General features: G+C 37.7%; 1 protein-coding gene across 2 annotated transcripts in view; it reads left to right on the forward strand.

Annotated features, from left to right (window-relative positions):
• Positions 1-4573: 4573 nt before the first annotated feature.
• The window catches only part of RhoGEF3 (Rho guanine nucleotide exchange factor 3), a 33512-nt gene continuing 13680 nt past the window's right edge, over positions 4574-24405 (forward strand). For both annotated transcript variants that reach the window (XM_011309873.1, XM_011309881.1), the window contains exons 1-6: positions 4574-4755; positions 6026-6197; positions 8501-8771; positions 9983-10269; positions 10956-12547; positions 13641-14538. In XM_011309873.1, coding sequence (XP_011308175.1) covers positions 6064-6197; positions 8501-8771; positions 9983-10269; positions 10956-12547; positions 13641-14538 — 3182 coding nt within the window. In that variant the 5' untranslated portion in view covers positions 4574-4755; positions 6026-6063. The remainder of the gene's footprint in view (positions 4756-6025; positions 6198-8500; positions 8772-9982; positions 10270-10955; positions 12548-13640; positions 14539-24405) is intronic.

Genomic DNA, 24405 nt, shown 5'->3' on the forward strand with positions numbered 1-24405 from the left:
CCCAGCAATTCAAGTGACAAATTCGATGACTGAGAATGCGAGAATCCCTCAAAAGGTATTTACGTATTCTGGAACCGTTTTCCTGACATGCCATTAAATCCAAGGGAATTCACACGCAATTATCAAATTAAAAGCCGATAACCAAGTGAAATTATCCATAAATTTCTAAATCATCAATATCAAGCATCAATATCAAAATAAAAATATCTGAAAGAACAATCGGTGGCAATCTCGTTGGACAAAGCAATAAACCCATGGAGATCCATTGATAAGAAGTGACCCTGGAGGGGAAAAAAAAGTGATCTGGAACTCCTCCCCTGGATGGCGACCTAGGGCCCTGAGCGACCCGGCCTCTCCATCGATCCCCCAATCCTGGGCTACGGTTTTTGACATTGAACTTTGGAAAGCCCATGGCTCTCACCCAAAACTTCACCTTGAAAGTCAGTTTTATCCCAACAGAGAGACTCTGAAAAATGAAGGAATGCAATATAAGACAATAACTTGCTAAATTCCCACCACTCTTTCAAGAGACTATAATAATCTCCATCCCACAAACTTTTCGTGAAATTGACACCATCGGAGAGTATCATCCCTGGGGGATTGCCTCGAAGCCTCACCAGGTAGAACTCGGTGTTTCCGAGGGATTGTAGGTGTGAGGGATCGACCCACTTTGCCAAAACTCCTCAAAGACATCCGAAACTTTTGTCAGTCCTATCCATTTTTCTTTGAAATAAAATCCTACGGGTTGTATTCGATCAATGGCACCAGCTCATTCGATATTTGTTTGGATAATGTGGTACTTTGGGGAATTGATCTGGAAAGGACGAGGGGAGGGTTCCTGGTGCAGTCATGGGGATGCTCTGATTTCAATTTGGTGAACCACAACCTACATGTGACCCACACTTCAACCCTCACGGACTCATTGCAGTTCGGCAGCCGTTTTAGTCAACTTAATCTCCGCAAAACCCCTTCCGGCCCAGTGCATTCTCCGAGGAACATGCATCTGGAACGTGTTAAGGCGATATCCTGACTTCTCTCGAGGATGATGGATAAATTGGAGGTGGTTTGGCCTCCTTTTAGACAAAATTAACGGTTCGTGGAATTTTATGATGAATATTTTATCGGATTCACACGAAAAATATACCGTTTTTGCAGTTTGTAATTATTTCATGACTCTCAAAATTTCGTGATGATGCCATAATTTTCCAGTGTTTTTTTAAAAGTTTATAATTTTTTTAAAAGTTTAGAGGAAAGCAGAAAAATTATTATTTTATCATTTTTCTGAGTTTTTTCGCAAGTATGTGAATTTTTGAACAGCTTGGAAAAGTTCGCGGAAATAATTGCACATCTCGATGTTTTGACGGTCATTTCGATATTCGATAATAATTCTGACATTCGACGACAGTTTGTCAGAATAATAAAAATAATTAAAAAATTATTTACCATTAGTCACTGCTCCTAAATTATATGTGAAATCGTCGTATGACATTTGTGTAGAATTCTTCATTGATGAATCTGTTAATGAAACTCACGGGATTTTCCCTGCGAATCGGAAGTGCTTTCGGCGGAATCTTTTCAAATGTTCATTAGTGGAATGAGCAATTAAATGTAATGGTACACACCAAGAGAGAGAATTCAAGGTAAATTCATGTTTCTCTGAAGAAAATTACACTTGAAATTTTAAACAAAGATAACGAGCCGTCGCATTCCAGAATCATGCTTTCACGCTTCAATGAATTTCCTAAATATTCAGTTAATTCTCTATTTGCTTCAGGAATTATTTTTAATATATAAAAATGATATGGGAAAATTTTTCGCAAATTTCTTGAGCAGATTAATGCAGCAAAAAAAATCAACAAATTTGAAAATAAAATAGAAATGTTCTCCGATTTTTTGAATTCCTCGCAGAACAGACGCAGGTATGCATTTGAAGTGTTTTCAAATGGAGAATGAACAGTAATTTTCCAACAATGGATATTATTACGGAGAAGAATGGACGTCTGACTGAATGTTCCCTCTGACTACTTACGACTAGTTTTGACTCATTAATGTACTTCCGCCGTTATTTATCCTCGCCAAAAATTTAACAATATATTAGAACCCCCAAATGTGGACTATCTGTTGCCATATGCATTCCGAAATTATTCCCAAAATTTCGTGAAATTTTCCACAGCCAAGTAATTCCCGAATTTCCTTAAAATTTCTTTTTATAAATGGGAAGACTGAATGCAAGTGCAACGGTGTAGCACCAAGTATTTCTGGTTTCTCGGTAATTTTTCCCAGGGTGACATTCGGCCCCGGATTACAACGTGAATTTTTTCATCAGCGGGGGGTAAAAAAATCCTAGCGCAATCCTCGAGTCTACAGGTGCAAGGAGTCCCTCGGTGGAAAAAGCGAAAAAATATGGGGTGAAAGGAGGAAAATACTCGTATGAGGTGTACATCCCTTTAGGAAGCCTCTCGAGCCTTGTAGCGTGGTCCAGACCGCGGGAGGCTGCGCGGAAAAATCGATAGGCGAAAACCGGCGAGACTCGACGGTGTAACCGTACCGCGCAGTCAACCTCCAACCGCCGGCACCAACCGTTCGTTTTCCACCGCTGCTGCTTAAAAATAAACAATCAAGTAAAAAATTCTATAACTAAATACACCCTGCGCCCATCACCCCCCATCACCCATATACCCCGAAAAACCATCAATTAATAACCGATCACAATTAACCGATTACTCATCACTCATCAATTAATAATCGATTAATAACCGATTGATAACCGATTAATTACCAGTTTACGTACTGAGAAAGATTAATAAATTCGCTAATTTGAAGTAATACGATTTTTCATAGAAATTCAATAAAAATATCACTGCGTCGTCATCTGCACTGGACTCATTGAATTGGTGGTACCGTACATTCGGCAGACACCGATCGTGAGCAGAATTAATTATTCATCATAATTGGATAATTATATAATTGTATCGGGTTAATGCCCCGGGTAACGATTAATTGTTACACTATCCGAAAGATTGGATTTCAATAGACCAATAGATTCGACGAAATTACCCAATCATTTGGCACAGCCACACCATTTCCCGGGTTGTTGTCATTCGCGTTATCATAAATACAGTGCATTAACTAGAGGAATGTCTGAAATGTCTGAAATGTCCGAAATATCCGAGATTTCTGGTAATGTCAATTTTCTTGTGCCTGAATTGGTGAAAAATATTGTTATCACGGGATTTGGCTCGGAGTTTGTGATAAAAGGAGGGGAATCTCCGAGGGGTTGGTTGCTTCGGTGAAATTCCGGTGGCATGAGGAAATCATGTCGTTTATTATTTTAGGTTGTGATATGGAATTGTGACAGGCTTCCTTCGTTCCTGCCGACGTACGGGTCATTGACCTCTCGCGGTGTTGCTCCCGGGGTCACGTTGTCGCGTTTTGCTAACCCCTTCTGTCTTTTTCTCATCTTTCTGGGTAGATTTTATTTTTCACACCGTTGTGCCCTCAATATCGCCATCTTATCACGTTTCTTAGTGACACAGAAAGAAATTTTTAATGAAAATTACGCAACTCGCGTGGCGCTCGTACTGAGAAAAAATTTACTTCTAATAAATGAGTTTATGTCCGTCAAAAAAATTTATTTGGCATGAGTACATGTGGCAATTACTGAACATCTCGATTTTTTGGTGTTAGGGAATTTATTTCGGAAGTAATTTGTTTCGTACGCCAATTGCGATTTGGAAAATTCAACTGGCGGTAATTTATCATGGGAATTCTAACCAGATTTGAGAATATTCATATTTTAATTTGGAATTTTTGGAAGTCATCCGTTTTTATTGAATTTTCACTGCGTGCGGTGTAGGAAAATAATTGAGGAATGACTGACGCATTTTTGGTGTAGGGCGAACTCAAAGAAATGTGAATTCTATTTTTTATGAAATTTCTCGTATGCTATCAGAATTTTTTGTGAAATTTGACGAAAAGATGAGAATTCCCCTCCCATGGATTTTCACATTTTCCCTGAATTTTTCCAATTGAAAAAAATATTTCCAAAACTTCGCTATTTATTCCCCGAATAAATGGAATAAAAAACCCAACTCTAAATTGTTTTTTATTGATTCAACCCGAAAACCAGTGGATTATTGAATTTTTGAATTGCATAGTTCCCTGGAATTTCATGAAAGTTGAACACCACAAAAATTTGTAGAATTCCGAGGCTAAACTGAGGGAAAAAAACGTTAACAGTGTATTTATGTCTCCCCAGAAAGTTTTGTATCACTGCAGTGAAATCAATGTTTGTGGAACCTTTAGGATAAAATTCCAATTAACCTAGATCACGTGGGGAGTTGATTGAACATGCAGTGTGTAATGGAAACAGCCATTTACATTTGCTACATACAAATTGATGGAAATGAAGGACGGAAACGACTGGGGATAAACAATTTAGAGTATTGAAGGGAAGGGAATGAACCTTGTGGGAAGTAAGACCGTTCTTAGATGTCATCACTCAGAATTTAGCGAAAATGGGGAAACGCGGAAGTGACCACTGATCGATCGGGTAAACTCAGCGGTTTTATCTCTATAAAGGCTGATCGTTAACTTGGAGATATTGGTGGATTTTGAGTGATGTGAGATATCGAGGGGTTGGAAGTGTACGAGAACATGATGGTGGATGTCTCGGGCAGTCTGTGAATCCTTGGGGCTATGAACCAGCCCAGAAGACCACTCAATGGGGTGTGGGAGGAACACTCATTTATTGAGGTGAGCAATTATCTATTATTGATAATCATCAAGACTTTGTGCACAAAATTTTGAGGAATTTTTCAAAACAGGGATATGGAATTTGTCTGCTGAGAAAAAAAGTGAGAGAATTGAAAAACAATTGCTTTCAAACTCGTGAATGAATTAATTGATAGAATTTAATGAAGTTATTGAAGACGATTAATTGAAGTTTAGGAGTTTTATTGCCATTTTATTTGTTTGCAAGAATTGAAGATATCACTGAAGATATTGCTGGAAAATTTGACATAATTTTTTTGAAGCGACAAAAAATATCTGTATTATATTTCAGATTGATTCACAATACCGCTTTGTTGTTATTAATTATTAAAGTGTTAAATTTCTGTAAATTACAAAGGAAAAGGAAAAAAACTTGAATTTTAGCAGAAAGGACATACTTAAAATGCACTGGGGATTGTTTAGCACCTCGAGAAGATGAACCAATAATTCCTTCATTTTCACGTACATACTAGATGCAGTATCCGTTTAGAATGCAGGAGTAGTTGAAGTTTTGCAATTGGAGTGCGCTTACTTGTGATACAGTTCAAGCAAGTTGGTCTTTCTGGTACTTGATTAAGGTGGTACAGTCGTCGGTTTGAAGAGGCGAAAATTAGATGTGTTTTGAATTAAACTTCTCCATGGTACAATCCGATTGGCCATTTAATCAACTCGATTGACAATAACAAACAATTCGTGCAATTGCATAACCATACGTAACAAATAATAAACGATGGGTATAATTGCTGCAATTGCATTTTATCAGGGTAAGAATTTAAAAAAAAACTCCATCGGAGTCAACAGACTGGGAGATTTATAAACGGGAGAGTACATTTTTCGCAAAATTTTTTGTTGTCTTTGTTTTTTGTAAAGCGGATGTTGCTTCATTATCAAAAAAATGCAATTCTCTGGAGATAATTCTGCACGGGAGATTTTTCCGCATTGTCCTATCACCGTAAACGTCTCTACAATACCTGAGAGCGGAAAAATCGTCGAATCGACGTTACATCACGTGCCGTACTGACGGCGAGGACGACCGGAAGTTGAAAATAGCATGAAGCTTTCGCCTGTATTTCCCTTCCTGCTCAAGCCTCTATACAATCAGCTATCTCTCCCTGCAGAATCACCTTTTTTTCATTTATCCATTTTTACGCTTTTCACTGAAAATTTTCAATATTGACTTGAAAATAAATTTCCACTATGCATTCAGGAGAATAAAGTTTTAATAGATTTGTGTCAATAACATTCTGTTCAGGACGTTAGCCTCGCTGAGTTGAATGAGCACGACTTGGAATGAATCGTCGTGATCAGGATCCGCTGCTGAGGCAGCACTGCAGTCGTCTTCTCCAACTTGCTGAAACCACTAACATTAAACCTGGTCGAGGTAGTGGCAAGAGACGCACTCAGAAAGGCCATGGATTCTCCAGGTAAAGTTTACTTGGAAAATTATACTTTAAATGTTATAATCAAGAAACTTGGAATTTTTAATATACTTTAATATACTACTAGAATTATTTAATAAATAATTCGTCAATTACTACCGCATTTGATTTCTTAAATGTTCTAATAATTCTCAATTCTCAAATCGATATGCCACCGGAGAAATGTGAAAATCATGAATATTCCAGTAATTATTTCTCTGAATTTTCGATTAATTGAAATTAATTAATTGCAAATTCAATTATCATTTAATTTGAAAAAAGAATTTATAGGAGAAACCTAATTACCCTTTTTGATTGAAATTAAATTGAATTTCACAAAAATTATAATAAAATCATAAATAATTTTTACAAATTTCAGTCATAATACGATTGGAATTTTTTATTAAATCGAAATTATGTAATTAAAAGGGAATATTCGTCGTTTGCAACATAGTTTTTCTTACCTTACGTAAAAAAGATAAATATCAGTATTGCGCCTGTCAGTTACACATGGCATTACGTAATTTTTTCCAACTTTTTTTCTCAGATTTACGATTGACTGCGTTAGAATTTTTTTGAATTGGAAGTTGCATCAACGATCCGAACAATGTAATTTTTTATCTAGAATGCAAATACAATTCCAGGAAATTTTTCTGGTGAATTCAATTAAAAATTTCAAATCGGAATGGAGATTGTAAAAATACAATACAGACCTAGTCTCTACTATATGATCTACCACAATAAAATGAAAAAGTGTTCCTAGTCAATTGAAGTAATTACAAAACTCGATAATACTGATGGAATTGAATATAACGGAATACTGTAAATTATTTGAGTGCAAGAGTGCGAGAAATTCACACCTCATTAAATTATACCACTCTATTCGTGTACTATCGTAAATATTTGCCGGTGTGAGAGTACAATCTCCAATATTATTACAAAATCATCTCCATCAAGAAGCCCTTCATTGAGAGAATTGCGCCCTTGAATAAAAAATTGATTTTACTGCCTCCAAAGTGCTCTCATGAAGGATCACTGTCCAGCACTTGATAAATTCCCTGTGATACCCTCCAAAGAAAAACATTTCACAAGTTCAATAATTGAATTACCAATTTTTCCCATTAAAATTGAAAGGTTCACTAGATCGTGTGTTTTACCACACGTCAAGTCTAGAAAAAAAAAAATGGAAAGCTTCTACTTTTTTTAAATTCCCCCTATAATCACACTACAATTAAAATTACCAACCCCCAGGGTAAATATTTTGCAGCAAATTTACTCGGGTGTATTTCCATTGTATTGTAATACCGCAGCGGAAAAAATGGGGAAATATAAATGAATTTGAAAGAGTGGATTCTGACGTAACGTGTCCACCGAATGCATCCGATTGATCCAGGAGGAATAGTTCCAATATTTTTTCCACCCCAGCTCATCTGAAAAAAATATATATATTTCAGTTATTATGTCCATGCGGAGTGACCCACTTTGATGAATTATATTCACACAATTCGGCGACACGAATAGCTCTTATCATCCTACCGGAATTTCCATCCCCACGAGCAACCACATGCACTATAACTCGGCGCAATGCACTCTCTGTACAGCCCGTTTGCTCCAGGAAAATCGATTATCGAAGTTACGTAACCAGAGGATTGATTCAGATTGACTTTCAGGCCTATGCTATTTCCAGTGAGAAATTTCATAAATTTAGGGAGGTATTCACTGAAATTGAAAAATTCGAAATTTTTGAAAATGTATCAGGGGAACATGAAAATCGAGAAGGTATTCGCTGAAATTTGAAAATTCAAAATTTTTGAAAAAATATCTGGAGAGCATGAAAATCGAGGAGGTATTCACTGAAATTAAAAAATTCAAAATTTTTGAAAAAAAATCAGGAGACCATCAAAATCGAGGAGGTATTCACTGAAATTTGAAAATTCGAAATTTTTGAAAATGTATCAGGGAAATATGAAAATCGAGAAGATATTCACGGAAATGTGAAAATTCAAAATTTTCAAAAAATTATCAGGCATTTCCAATATTTTTTGAATTTTCGTTCACTGAAAAAAACTTGAAATCTATCCAATCCAATCCGCATGTAGTGTTATTTCTTCATTTCCATTTGACGGGGTATCACAAGCTGCCATTGCATCAATCGGACAATTACTTAGTCTGCAGCAAGACAACTCGAATCAACGAACTTAAGTAAAAAATTTAAATCCGAGACTTGATGATAGTGAAAATAGTAACAAGATGTAATTTTGAAAGTTAACGACGCAAAGGAGATTTCAATTTAATTCTTATGATTGCAGCAATGTCGGCACTGGTGCTCGGATTACACTCCAGGACATCGTGAGAAATGATCCTGGTTATACCCCTAATATTGAGCATCTCGTATTCCCGGAGCGCAAGGGAAGTAATCCGAATTTGTCTGGTAAGAGTAGCAATTCATCTGCTAAGATCAAGACCACCAATGCCACCGCATCGACTGCCAAATCTAGACTTGTGGAAGTGTTTGCACGTCCCTATATGCGAGGATCTTCCCTCCAGGACTCAGTTAATGCAAGGAATAATCATTTCAATGTGAGTATATTTTATTTTTCATGAAATTAGCTGACCACCGCACGTCCATGTACTTGGAAAACTTGGGGATCCCATTGAATTTTATTTGTAAATTCCATTACTTTTTTGCTACTCTTATTGGCGAACTCTCCAGACTTTCTTCCACACAGAATTTCGATTGAATCTGTTAGAGATTCCCCACAGAGTTTTATAAGTTATTTCGAGGTCATGTTTTAATTTGTTTTAATCAATCCTTTTTAGGATTTTTGTGGGATAATTTAATAGTTTTTAAGGGAAAGTTGGGATTTTGTTGGGACGCTGAGTGAAATGTATTATTTTTTAATGGTTCAAAGACGAAACATGCTTAAGTTATTTGAAATTCCAATGAAAATATCAATATTTAATAGCAGATTACCCCGAGTTTTCAATCAGTGGAAAACTCAATGACATATTTAACTGAATCCTCCGCATGTGTACCAATTGTCATGGAATTATGCATCGGAAATTTACATTTTCCATTGTCCTCCCTAGGATTGTGAATTCGCAATTGCGTAATCCCCCGAAATTTAGTGACACTATAACAAGAGAAAAACTTCAAAGAGGCGGAACTTTTGTAAAGAAATCTGAAAAAGTGAAGAAAATTCAATAGCATGTGCCAGTCCCACTCTTCGGTACACAAACTCAATAAACATTCATAGCTGTGCCAATACTCGAACCAGTTACCCCACTCTCTGTTCTTTAAAAAAAGTTTCTAATAATGTAGTAATCTCGAGAGACAGGTCTCTGTGGGAAAATACGTAGTCGCGTTCTTTTCCACCTCTCAATACAGATTCATCGCATTTCCATTCTAATTGAAAGATTTTAATCTGAATTTTTTATTACGGGAAACCGAGAAATTCGACATCTCACAAAAAATTATTTTCATTTCATTTAAATGAAAATTAAAATTGTGATTTTCACGTCAAATGCTCACCGATTTTTTAAGGAAAACCTGGAATTTTGGAAAGTCAAAAAATGTAATTTAATTTTTTCTATCAAATATCATTCAATTTCCAAAAAATGAAAAATTGAGAGAATTTATGAAAAAATATCGTCGCATTGTATATAAAATTGATATAAAATTCATATAAAATATTTATAAGTTTAGATTTATACAACATTTATATATATATATATTTTTTTTGACGGGGTTTTTCACAAACTCAGCGTATGAAATTGAAATTTGATCCCAGAGTACTTCACTGGACAGTGGGAGTGGTGCTGTAACGGCAGGTCATCAGCCAGGCTCAGGATCATCAAGGTTATCGAGTCAACGTCGGTGGTTGTCTCAGACATCTCAACAATCGTCACGGCAGCATTCAAATGAGGATGGGGGAAGCCACGTGGGCGTCAGCACTGGGACTACGACCTCATCATCAGTACAGCAACCTCGAAGAGTCAGTCCCGCGTCGGATTCTACTGAGATCGCGGACTCGACATCCAATTCGGTCCTCAGAATCGATCGCGAAAGATCCGATAGGTAATCGGGCCCTTCTGCAATAGTCCACCAAAACTTTTGCGCTGATAAAAATCATGACTTCTGTCAATTAAATTGTCTAATTACCAAAAATCACACATTTCAAATATAATTGCTAAATTGCGTGTAAATTCAGTAAATTCATTTGGTATGAGTAATTTTTTTTTCTCGCCATATGAAAAGTCTAGTGGATTCGCTTGACAATTCTTATCGATTTGAAAATATAATTGCAAAATGAATCTATAAAATAATTTGTATAGAAAAATGGGATTCCATTCTTTTTGATGGGATATTTTATTCTGAACTGAATCTCAATAGAATCGCCCAAAAAATAGAAGAATATTCTAGAAAATTGACGCGTGACAGAGTGACAATTTTATTTGTGCTGAGTGAACTACCCTGAGGGAAGATGTCAGAGAAAAGGTGAATTCTGCACTTCATTCTGCCAAAATCTTATCAGAAGATAAGCCGTTATAAACCCAGAACATGCATGAAGCAAACTTTCCATATTTATACCACCTAGAATATATCCATATTTCACAAAGGCTACAATTTGCATACATTGTACAATTGGATTGATGGAGCCTGAGAAAAAAATATATTTTACATTACGAATTGGTCTCGCCGTGCAAGATATTTGAAAATACATTATTTAAAAAAAAAATCTTTTTTTTCCCTGATGTGTGCAGGAGTAACATTTCAATTCTTCACCTGCGAGGTGCATCCTCAACAGACAGTTGGGAGGCGTCAAAAGCCTGTCGCGCTAGACCGACAGCCTACAATCGTACGAGTTCAATTCCCAACGCAAAACGTCACGAGCCATCCCCAAAAGGCAGTGTAACAAGCATCGTCAATATCTCATCACCAGCAGCCCCTCGAAATCACCACTGCCGCGAGGGAAATCATCGCCGTCGTGACGCCTCAAATTCATTCTTCACCGGTAGCAGCGGTACATCCGGTGAATTGTTCATCAGTGGTGAATGCAGCCGTGAATTGTCTCCAGTGCGCTGGTGTGATCGCGAAGTTGACGGTGTTTACCTGGGTAGATCGGGATGGGTGCAGGTACAGCAGAGATCACTCGATGAAAATCGTAAAAGCAATTACGAGGCCAAACATCAAAATCAAATAACCAACACTAGTACAAGTGGAACAATTCCACTGTCCCGACGTGCTGTCAAACTATCCGACTACCACTGCACCAACAGCGAGCCAGGAAAATGTCCAGACTACACCAGAAGCTTAACCCTGGACTCGACACCACGTCCCGACTTTTTGAAGCTACAGAGCGCTGATTACGAACCACCGAGTGGTGGTACCTCACCCCACAGTATCGAGTCATTCTCTCCACCCTCAGTCACCCCTATCATCTCTCCCCCACCGGCCTTCCAGGATGTGGCCAAAAAAACTCGTTCACGTAACACCGGTTACCCAAAAGCTCCATTCCTCCCTCGATCAAATGCCATTATCGACAGCGATGTTATCAGTCCACCTGCCTCACCGCCCCCAAAAAATTGGGGATCGCAAACGAGAAAAGTTAGTGGAACACCAATTAAACCGAGACCGAGGCGTCAATCACAAATGGCTAGTGGCAATCATCAGAAATCATTGGGACAGGACAAGTATCGTTTGCTCTCGGCAAAATCCCTTGAGGATCAATCCACCACCAGGAGAATACAATTTGCCCAGAGATATCGGGAGTCTTCCTCGTCTTCGTCCTCGTCCATGGGTTTCAGGAGTCTCGATAGCTTTGTCAGTCGCAGCACGATGCCAAGACTTGCTGAGAACACTGACTCGTCGGTGGAGGGATACGAGGATGGGGATGAGGATGACAATCCGGACTCATCCTTGAATCTTGGAGTGAAGTCTCCGAGCCCCCTCGATTCATCCCCAGACGGGAAGACTATCAGTCAGGAGAGGCTGGGAAGGAAGCCCTTGAGGAAGTCCCCCGGGTCATCCGATGCAGGAAAATTGTCCTTCGACTCGACCTCTTCGTCGTCGTCACCGTCTTCCTCATCGACCAGTGGCACTGGCAGATCACCCAACAGTTTCAAACGATCAGGTCAGAATCGGGGACATCAGGGCTTCAGGAATACACTGGGATCACCAGATTCTCTGCAGACCTCCAGAGTCAGGCGGTCCAAGAGCCTCCAACTGCCTGAAAAACGCTCGCCTGGATCTCATCAGGCCAGGGAACATTTCAATGAAGCTAATAGAGTCGTTGTCAAAATCACTGATAAACCCGCGACAACTGAGAGGACTAGGAGATATCCCCTCACTGCTCGTAAATATTCTTTTACTTATCTCTATATTTTTCGTATTAAGATTTTACTCATTTTAATTTGACGTGGAAAATTCTTATGACAATTTTCGACGAACAATCAAATATATGCGGACATTTTGAAGATTCAAGCAGCTGAAGGCAAATTCTCATCTCATTAGGTTGTCAACATTAACAATCCAGGTGTCTCGGATTTTCAAGCGATATGCAGGATTTATTGAATAATTAGATCTCGAACTCGATTTCAATTTGGAATATTAAAAATCCAGAAAATTGAGGTCACAGAAATTTCAGTGCTCACTGCAGTGTGAATTGTTAATAATTTTCTCCATCAGATATTTCTTTTACAATTTATTCTCAGTTATTGCACACTCATCTCTTGTGGGAATTTTTGCATGCCGCGATATGGAATGGCAGTTCCAAAAATTTCGAGCTCAAAAGATAAAGAAACAATAGAGCTAGCATCCGAGAGGCGGTACGACAAAGCCTTAATTTCAATCAATGATATTCGGATCGCTCCGTTGCACGGGAAAATTTTCCCACGAACGAACGTATTCAGCAGTAAACTACAGAAGTTCAATAATTCATGTAACAATTCAACAGACAAGTGGTAAACGGCCGAAAGGGTAGAACACGGTTTGTTTCGCTTTCATGTGTTGAATTTGGCCCGTGATGAATTCAGTAGCAAAGAGGTAAAGTGTAACAACTCGACTAGTCGAGTATTCGGGAAATATCTCTGAACCCGACAGAGATATCAGAATTTTTTCCAAGACCTCTGGGGGGTTGAACAAAGTCCGTGCTAATGATTCTTACCAAAATGTCGCTTTTTTAAACAAACATTTGATGAGCACTTATGCCCCTTCTCATTTTTTCCCGAAAACTGAGGTAAATCTTAATTTTTTTGCCTATAACTTGAGGCAATTAACTTTAATTGCGTCGGAACCTAATTGCATTGAATGAATTGATCCCTTCCAGACATTAAATCAGTATTTTTTTCTGTTTGATTGCCGTATTTTCCCCTCCCCTCCCCTGCACTTCTGAGAATATACGATTTAATAAATCCTATAAATTCGTATAATAAATGAATTCTCCCCAGGTAAGGCTCAGTCGACGGAGGAGGTGTTGAACATGGAGCTTCTTCGAGAGGCAGAGGTGGTAACGGAGTATCTGTACGGAACGAGAACTAGAGCACCTGCCAGGAGTCACGTACCGAGTCATTTTGATGACACGCAGGAGAGGCACGAGCCCCATGACATCTACTTCATATCGTCGAAACAACCCCGTCAGGACCGACGAGCCAAGAGTCTGCAACGTGGTGCTACCACCCCAAACACCACGACCCCAATCAACGACATCAGCAAAATGCGGTGCAACACGAGTACTTGCAACTACTGGCCGCACTGTTCGGAGACTCTTTACTCTCCGAATCAACCGCCCTTGATGAAACTCTCCCAGAGCTATCCGACGAATCGAAGGGTCTCGACGGACAGCATCATAAGTCAGTCGAAGGATCGAACGAGTGCTTCCTCATCACCGGCGTCACTGGACGTCGTCGATGATCGCGAGGGTCGCAACACAGTCACTCGCAAGGAGATGAAAATCCCTATGAAGCAATCGCCAAATTACGAGGGAACAACCCGGTGGGAGTACAGGAATGCTCGTGCATCACCGGAAGTACTTAAGAACCCTTCGGCGAATGGAACTTCATCCGTCACCACGTCCTCCTCGTCGAGCAGTGATGTATGGATAACAACGTCTGACAGAACGGTCACCAAGAGCCCGAAAAATCCCAAGAGCAGTGGAGGCTCAACACCCATGGAGGACACCATTGTAGAAAAATGTAGTGATGCTGTTGGAGATAAGGAGCACGCACGCCCCGGAAGTGCTCCCTCCAAACGGGAAATATCACCGGAAGCCCAGGGTACTCTCGAACCCCATCAGAGATCCTCTTCTCTTCCCAAGTCTTTTCTCACACTTGAGTCGGCAATCGAAGGGTGAGTTGTTTATGTTTTATTTTTGTCGGAATGGGACGAATGTTAATAGCAATATTTATAATATCATATATATATAATATGATATAATAATATTTATGAGTATTATTTTATGACATTTGCCGTTGCCAAGTTATTAGCAGGAATAACTATACTGCATGCAATGAATGGGCAATTTCCCGCTTATTTTATTTTGAATTTTTCGATTATATTTCCCTCCCGATGGGAAAGGTAAATTAATCCAATATTACGCAAAATATTTCCAATGACGGCGTTATAGTTGCAATCGTAATTGAGTTGCGTACCGACGTTAATTAGAAAACCGCCGATGGAAACAATTGTTTCATCGCACTTTGATCGATAACCCAGGACCACAGAAGCTGTTGCTCTGGTCATCCATGTGTAACACAAACGGTGCAGCATATATAACATTGAATTGTCGAGCTTACTAATGGCGCAATTACCGAAGTGTCACGTCCAGCGTGTACCTATAGCAGCAACCGAGGATAGGACAAATTTCTGGGGGGCTTTCTGGACACCTGTGCATGCATTAGTTGGCAAGTTCTAGTAAATCAATGGTTACTCTATCAACTCAGTGCAAACTCAATTACAAAATTAACATCAACTATTCCATGAGTTCACTGCTATCCTCAGAAGAATTATACAATTTATTTTTCCAATGATACGCATTGGTATAAATTTGTGAGATCATCTTTGTAATTATTTATTCAATCAAATATTCCTGGGGCTTAAAATTTCATTGAGCATTATCTCCTGATAATAATCGATTCTAAAAAATTTATTATTGATGCGGAGTTTATATTTTATGACAGAAGCACAAATGCTAGCGCTAATAAAATTTATCCAGACGTTTGAAAATCCTACGACGCACTGGCTTTAAAACATTTCATCCACTTCGATTGTAGTAAAAAGGACAATTTTCCATAAAAAGAAAGTAGAAAGATATTGTAATTTTTACTACAACGTCAAGGTACAACTTGAAATACACCGCACGTATTGGTCAGAGCCAATACACGATTACTGAATCTCGGAATAAATTTAGCCATAAATTTTTCTCGTGGCGTGTCAATACCATAAAAATTGACGTGTTACGAATAAAATTTTCATTGGTGAGTCTGGGGTGATTTTTCATAAATTTTTTCATACAAGAAGACTGATAGTGTCGAAGAGCGATAACAAGAGTTGTCTTGCACCTCAGGTCGTACATGAATGTGAACAATTGGCATTATAGAAGGGAACCACCAACCAACTCATGATTTCATGTTTACTGAATGCAATATGAAAACCACTATCTCTATAACATTTCCCTGGAACTTGGTACACCGGACGTGACCCGTTATGGGGAAAACCCATTGTCTGGTGTTGACAGAAAAGCTTTATACATTCACAGCCCCATTATTGTTTCATTTCCCTTTTTGGCATAAATCTGCCCTTCTTTCCCTCTCTGTCATCATCAAAAGCCGATTTTCTTCGCATTATGGATAATATAGTCTTCACAACCAAAACCCATCTCGTTACTGATGCATACGATGCTCCGTAACATTGTTCAAGAGTACTATAGCTACTCTCTGGGTAAAATATAAGCTGACTATCTATTCCAAGAGACGAGCCAAATTCACGTGGTATGCCTTCCAAATTCATGATACCACATTTACGTCGCATACGCGTATAGCAACATTGTCGTGCATATTATGTTATATAATCCGGTTTTGTTCCATCAGATTCATAACGACCTTCAGATAAACCAGAATGGTCCAGGGAAGAAAGTGTTTCAAGATCAAAATCACTATAAAGATGAGACAATTATTTCATTATTTCACGAAAAATGTGATATTACATATAAATAATTAGACTTAATTTCAAATCAAACGCGAATTTGGGGAGATTCCTACCTGAAGGTCAAGGATTAATAACAATTTTCAAGAAATCATTGCAAATTGCAAAATTTCTATTGAATTGTCAAAAAAAAGAGTGAATTTCAAATTTTGAAATCCAGTGAATTTTCATCTTCTTTTAATTCAAGTGAAATTATGATGAATTATGAATTATGTTTTTGTTTTTAATTGTTAAAGTTCAAGGGAAATTCGAAATTTCACTAGTTTTTACCTGAAATCAATTAAAAAATGGTGCGACCAGAATAGGCGAAGGATATGCTCACGAAATCTCTCCGAATTCCCAGTTTGTACTAGTTAGCACCTTTAAAAGTGTTCATGTCCTTTACGATGGAGATGTCAGCCAAAGTTTGAGATCTGTGCTGAGTAAAAATGTCAACGAGACATTAAAAAGGGTAGAGAAATGCCGGGGCCGCGTATGCCACATAATGAAATGATGGTCGAACTTCTTTCAACCCGTATAAGGAGCTGTTCGTTGTACCAACAGTATTACATCCCACGCGCGCAATTTACCGCTTCAATATACATACTTTAATTTTAGCGAGTGGGCGCAATACAATTTCGGCATGAATGCCTGTAAATCCAGTGGTTCTTCGTGAAAAATCGCGCAATTGAGAATTGAGAAGAGAGAAAATCATGAATAAAACATTCTCACGATCCACTGGAATTTCAAATGACAAAATTTATTTCATATAAAAGTTCACGCTTCGAAATTCCTCGAAGACAATATCGATAAGAATTTTTACTCAAGTCCAACTGAGATCTTCAGGTTTTTACCTCGAATTGTGTACCATCAAAATTCATTTCGATAATTTCATACGATTCAAATTTTGATATTTATGATGACAACTCTATAATATACTCGATTCAATATCAGCAAATGAGAACATTCGAGAAGATATTCGTTTTCCCAGAATTTTACAATTTCTAATAATTTCCATGGCTGTAAGAACCAGCCAATTAAATATTCCTTGAATATTTGAAGGATTGACTTTTCAATTGAGCTTTCTTGTCCTGAAATTAAGAAATCATTTTCCCTAATGTCTGGTAGTAAAAATGACGGTTTGTTCTTAGAACATGTAATTTTTTTCGCTTAATGTCTGTTATGTAATTTTTACTTCAAAACCGATGAAAAAACATCAGAGTAAATTTCTTTAAATATTTGCATGGTGCATAATTTTTATAGAATAAACCTTTGCTTTTCACAAATTTTAGTAGAGGTGGGGTTTCTCTTTTCTCTTCATCGACGAGTCCATCCTCTTCGATAGAACCATCCCTTGGGAATTGTTTGGCGCTTGCGTGTATCGTTCAACCCCTAGAATCGAATTAGCCCGTTCTAACGAACACGTCGGATGCGGTTGTGTTCTACATGGAATTATTAGCATCGATTGGCAGCTTCTCCTCGACAAATTCATTGTGCAACAATCTATGGTCAAGGATAGGGTGGGCACAGCAGATTATCCGAGTCGTTAGTCGCGGAACAACCGCTTCAAGGTCTTGGCACCTTAGAAATCTTATTGCATCATCGCCATCACACTTTCACGGCAAGTCTCCACGACCTTGGGACCATTTGTGCCTCCACTGGACCAACAGCTTTGGGACCAGTGGCAAGGTGAACATTTTTACCTGATAAACTATTCCCTACTGTTCCAGGAATTGCTGATAGATGGCCTTAGGATTCACTCCCATCCTCAATTGACTTTTTCCCTCAAATTATATTGCTAATCTAATCAAGGCAAGGATCTATAGACTTCTGAATTATTGCAACCATATCCGTTCCAAAGAAAAAATTCGCAGTTGAATGTTAAGCAGAAAAAAAAGGTCCGTTCGACTATTGCCCAGTTTTTCAACAAAATCTCGGAATGAGGGAGATAATTGAATTTTTAATATGACCTTTTTTGAAAAGGTAATTCAATGTTGCAAAAATGGTAATTCCGAAAATTACGCTATCTCTTTTTGTTTCGGAGATATCCCTGATTAATTCCTGCGTGTGTCGAATAATTTTGATTCAAATTAGAGCTCACCGAAAAATTCTATTTATTAATGATTTAGATGATTTTTAATTAAACAAAATCCCATAAAACCGGTTCTTCTCGGTTCGTTAATATAGTGCATTAATCAGGAAAAATAAAATATCCATTCTACGAAATTTCAGATGTTATCGCAATTTGTGGGGCACATTTCATAATTTCTCCCGGACTTCTCATTACAACCCATGTTATTTTTATCTAATTTCCTCATGAAGTCAGGGACTTATAATTAATTCTAATTTCCCAACAATATGACGAATCTTCCTGAAAATGAGGACTTTCTACTATTTCCGTGGGTTTCTCCGGTTGAAAAAGTGGAATTAAATTAACAACCCTTAGATTACCAGTAAACATTCATTTAATACCAATAATAATAATAATAAATATTATTATAAAAATATGTATATTTCTTGAATGCCAAAAAATCAATAAAAAATTTAATACATCTGGATTTAAGGGTAATCACACCCACACACAGTCAGAATTGCCGTTAAATTTTTTTTTTGGCAACTTGTCGCTGGAATTGCCATAAAAAAATATTTTTGAATTTCTCATTTTTTAATGACTCACGAACTTTCGAGGTGGTGCGAACATTTTAATTCTCTCCAATCTTTTAGAATGAAATACACAGCGTTATATTTTTTTGGGTCAATTCCATTGATAATTTGGCAAAAAAAAAAGAAAAAAAATTGTAGAAACGTGAATTTTGGTTGTACAGGTTGTGGAAGATTAAAAAAAAAGTAGTGTCATGGTGTTCGGTGGGTTTTGGATAGTTTGGGTGTGTAGTTGGAATGCATCTACCTGCGATGAGCAGCAAAAGCCGGCGGCGCTGTGTGGCGCTGCAAGCAGAAGACAGAGTGCAGTCAGTTGGTTGCCACCGGTGGAACGGTATACATATACACCACAATCGCCACCGTTGATATAATCAAATAACCCCGAACGAAATAAAAATAATACGATTAGCGCCAATTGGCGCCCATTATTTCACCTGAGATTGTCCCGATAACGAGACTCGCGTGATATATTCCGAGGGTATTTGCTGCGTCGTTTCCGGTTCATCAGTGTTTCAGTGGATCATAAATTTCATCAATTTCACCGGGGAATGACAGAGGATGTGTGACAGTGGGCCTTTGGCCACGCGATTCGATAGAGAGACTCATATCGGGGGTGATATTTTCAGACATTGTTTTCACTGCACCTGCGCTCACCTGTGCATCCACAACTCGGAATTGTCGCTAGTCAAGAGCCAAAGTTGCCAGAACATCATGGAAATTTGTAGTCACAGGTAAAGACAGTTGAAAAAAAAATTGGTTTAGGGTTTTCTTTTCCTTCTCGGGAGCACTGATCGGAATTTCAGGTACACAGTCATCTGAGTTTTCGGTTACACTGAGAAATTCAATTTTTTCTCTCAAGTTTATTCACTACCTGCAAGAAAATATATTTGGCATTGGTATATCTTGTGGAAGTATTTATACAGATTTACTGGCGGGACAATAAAAATGTAGATAGTATTTATTATAATTATATAATTATTAATATATTATAAGCAAATTGCTTTCATGGTAGATAATAATTGGAGTTCTAATGAAAGCTTCAATTTTTACCATTTTTGTGGCTTTTTTTGTGCCATATCGACCTGAAAATAGATTTACCAGAATATTCGAAAAATTTAATGATTGGTTAATGAATAATTGTTAAAGATGCATGTGCATTTATTCAAACTGCCCTGAATAGGCTTTTCGTTGGGTTTACAGGGAATGTGCAACATAAGTCGACGAATAATTGAAGGAGTCGTTTGACTTGAAAATGCCCATATATTTTCAAGTAATTATTTCTTTATTTTTATATGCGTCAATACCGCCACTAAAGCCTCACCATTTCTCATGAATTTCAACATATTTGAGAATTCCAACTTTCTTTACTCAACTGAAACAGTTATTGACTTAATAGTGAAGAGGTAAAAAGCTTCGAGTCGACACGAGCTGTTTTTGCGTAATATACTGTTGAAAATTGTTCTCTGGAATTTCCGGTACACTTTTTGCAAATTTTTATCGCATAGCTCCGCTGAAACGGCAAGTAATTTCTCCATCATGAATTTCAAATTCACAAAAAAAAAAATCAACGAAACCTGAAAATTTCATTCCAATAATTCCACGCTAATCACTAATCGATTATCGGGGAAATAAAAATGGTTGTTTGTGTACCTCTGGTATACCACCAAAGTTTCACATAAATATTCATCATTAGCTAACAAATCTCGTTGATAAAAAACGAATGGTCGACTCGACTCGAATTACCACTCCAGTATTGAATATTTACCTGGCACAGAGAGATGTAATATAAGTGGACAAATAACGGGAATAACTAAATGAAAAAATTGAATCTCTTTAATGCAACGAGGTAGTAGTGGAATATATTATTCAATTCATTCTGTACGTAGAATACATGAGAAGGGTTTTATCAATGAAATGGGAGTTCCATTTGATTTCGTACCGGTGGCATCCGGTCGAATGCCATTGTCCTCGGTAGAGTTTCGGTTGGTGTGAGGTCTGTTGGGTTTATGAAAGAGAAGGGAAATGAAAATAAAATGAAAAGGGCCACGTTGGCTGTGTCGGTGCACTTGAAAACTGGTTGGTAGCCAAAAATCTTGCAGCCCTTCCACTTTTCTGCCTTTGGACTCCAAAGACTTTCTAAGAGCTGTCCAGCCGTTTTTTTGTTGTCTGCACTCTGGAGCAAAAAAATTGCCATATTTATCTAATTCGATTGTTACGATGATTTTTTTTCGTAGTTCAGTAGAAATCTGGAGGGAATTAATTTATAAATTGGTGAATGTGTTATCAATTATGTAGAGACTGGTGGAAACGTTAAGAAGGGGTAAAAATACGGGGAATGTCCGGGGAATCTCCATATACCTACATAGTCAGCATGCGTAACACCATGCATGCGATTTTGCTCACTAAGCGTGCTTGTCTCCGTGTCTTGAGACATCCCAAGAATGTGCCTGCCATGTCCGTAAATATTCCACCAACCGCGACAGTTACGAAGAGACAACCCGCGCCCGACAAAATCCGCGCAAGTATCACTCGGGTATTTTCGAATTACACCGTTGATCATTTTTATTTCCACAAAAAATTCCACTGCAACCATCAAGTGCATTAATAACACCGCAAAGGTCTTATTAGTATCAAGACTAGTTACACCATTGAAAACTCTGCATGAAATTTCTAGTTGAAGAACATGAATTTTTTGACAATGGTAAAGTAACATGAAATTTCTGGAGAATTTTTCGTTGACGAATCAATTAGATTTTTAATTTAATTTAATTTTTACCGGACCTCTGAGGACTTTTTCCCAAAAATCAAGGTCACCCCACGATTACGTAAAAATTCCGTAATATTTCGAGCATTTTTCTCCCCGTGCAGTATTTACATATAAAATTTCTCAATTTTCAACTTTCCACAATTTTGAAAAAGCGAAAAATGTATTTCAAAAACAACAGCACCCTTTCCTCATCGAGACGTAATTCTTCCTTCAATTTTCTCTCAAAAATTATCTGAAAAAAAAATTCCCGTGTTATAAAATTCTTCTTCTCTTATAAAATTCGGTCCAAAGCAATATTGTTTGGCATTGGAATTTCTAATTACATCGAAACATCGACCACGTGTGCGAGGCAGGTGTCAGTGTATCAGGTTGCAGAGTTGGAATCACGGAGAAACGGTAGAAAAGGTATAAATTGTCGAGGAGGAGAACCCGAAGAGAGGGCGGAGTTGAAGAGGGAAATAACAGCTGGTAGATGTGTTTTGCAGGCATGCCACGCGACAGCTGTCCACAGTACCTCCAAAATCCCTATCTGACCCTTTTGTACACGAGTACTTACCGGATATATCGAGAGAAGAAAAAGCTATCCAATATCGCACCTCGCTGCTCTGACGCACTCGTTCTCCAGTGCCCGATTAATTTTCCCTGATTTCCGATGATCGATATTAGAGAACAGCCGACGTTTTCATTTCTTATTCTTCAGCAAAAAGTAGTGGCTCTGCGCAGCTGCTGCTTTCAGACAAAATTCATCCACCGGACGTGCTTGGATTTTCAGTAGTTCTGTACTTTCCACCTGCTGCCTTTTTTCTCTCTCTCATCCAGATTATTTCTCCATGTTAATATAAGACTCGAGTGAAAAAAACGCGGTTCTACACAAGTCTCTTTGCTTGAGAATAAGCAGAGTGAAATGTATTGAATCGGCCGCGGAATTCAAGAACACATCTATTATTATTCTATTGGGTCGATACGATTCCGTGAGCAAAGGTCTTGACATGTTTTATAGAACGCGGTGGAATCTTATCTTAATATATTAAACGGGAGATTATATATTTGGAAGTTTAAAGATATAGCGGAAAAAAATAGGAGATATTCAATTAATTTTCATTACTGAATTGATATGCCATTTTTCAAAATCAAAAATCAAACTCGACTCAAGTCGAAATCGAAAATCGGCAAAATCGACTCAAATCGAAATCGAATATTTGACATTATCAATATGCGAATTTCGAGGTTTGCAGGGCACATTTGAAATAATGATCCCTACTTCCGGGGGTCAATATGGGGGGCCCAAATTTCAAGCATTTTGCTCTAGGGCCAAAACAGCTGAGATAATCGCCATTTTATATTTGAAAAATTTGACACTTTCAGAATGCAAAATGCGAGATGCTGCAAGGTGCATTATTTTAGTCGATATATTATTTAATTCAATTTTAAAATTTAAGTATTTAATTCAATTTTAAAATTTAATTATTTAATTCAATTTTAAAATTTAATTATTTAATTCAATTTTACTCGATTTTTAAGAAGTCGATTCAGTTATGAGTAACTATCGAAACGTGAATTATCATTCTCATAAAATATTCGCGATTGCATTTGAAAACGGGAATTTCATTAACGTCTCGGTCGCTAAAGCGGATGATTCTATAAGTGAAGACTTGATGTATAGAAATGTCGTTTTATAGGACAGAGAGATGCATCATTGCATCGTGAGTATAGACAGTGCACATAGTGAAACGGATGCGGCACGTGCTCTCGTGGATAAGCTGTATCGATAGAGAATCCAATCGTAGGTGATGGATTTCAATCGTGTGAGGACTTGAAATTTACACATCGATTTCCACTCAAAGTTGAGTCACGTATTTACTCTTCTGACGGGACAATGTTTTCATTTTTGTTGTGATAGGGAAATTGATAGCTGATCATTTCAATTCAGCATTTTCTGAATCAGAACTGTCTTCGATACGAATTATTGCAATTACAAATAGTTTATGATTTTTATCGAGACTGGCGAGAATGAAAATTTTTTGAATTAATTACTTTGCAATGAAATTTGTTTTAATACGTCAGCTTTTTATGAAAAACTTGTTATTTTCACTAGCTCAAGAGAAAAATTTCGGTAGGCGGAAAAAATATTCCCGGAAAAAATAGCCCACACACCCAAAACGTGTTAAAACCCACCCAATTTGATATTCCATAGGAAAATTAGAGTCCCTGAAAAAATAGACAACGAAAAAAATAATTAAATTAAAAAATAATTAAATAAAAAAATAATTAAATTGAGCGAGTTTTAACACGTTTTGAATGTGTGGGATATTTTTTCCCTGGGATATTTTTTCCGGGATTAAAAATTTCTTAGCCAATACACCGTCTACAAATTGAAGTACAACTGATTTAACCGTGCAATACATTATTGGAAAGTTCAGTTAATGCGATGACTTTTGTATTCCACAAACCCACATCGTCGAAAATCCCCTGGAATTGAATTCTCTCCACGACCATTAGCTCTCATTTTCCGTGTGAATGAGACCATCGATGTAAACAAGTGATAGTAAATCACCAGTAGAAGTGATCGGGAATATCAGACAACTGCAATACCCCAGTATCCTGTA

Source organism: Fopius arisanus, unplaced genomic scaffold (genome assembly GCF_000806365.1).
Source record: "Fopius arisanus strain USDA-PBARC FA_bdor unplaced genomic scaffold, ASM80636v1 scaffold00003, whole genome shotgun sequence".
Taxonomy (NCBI): Eukaryota; Metazoa; Arthropoda; class Insecta; order Hymenoptera; family Braconidae; genus Fopius; species Fopius arisanus.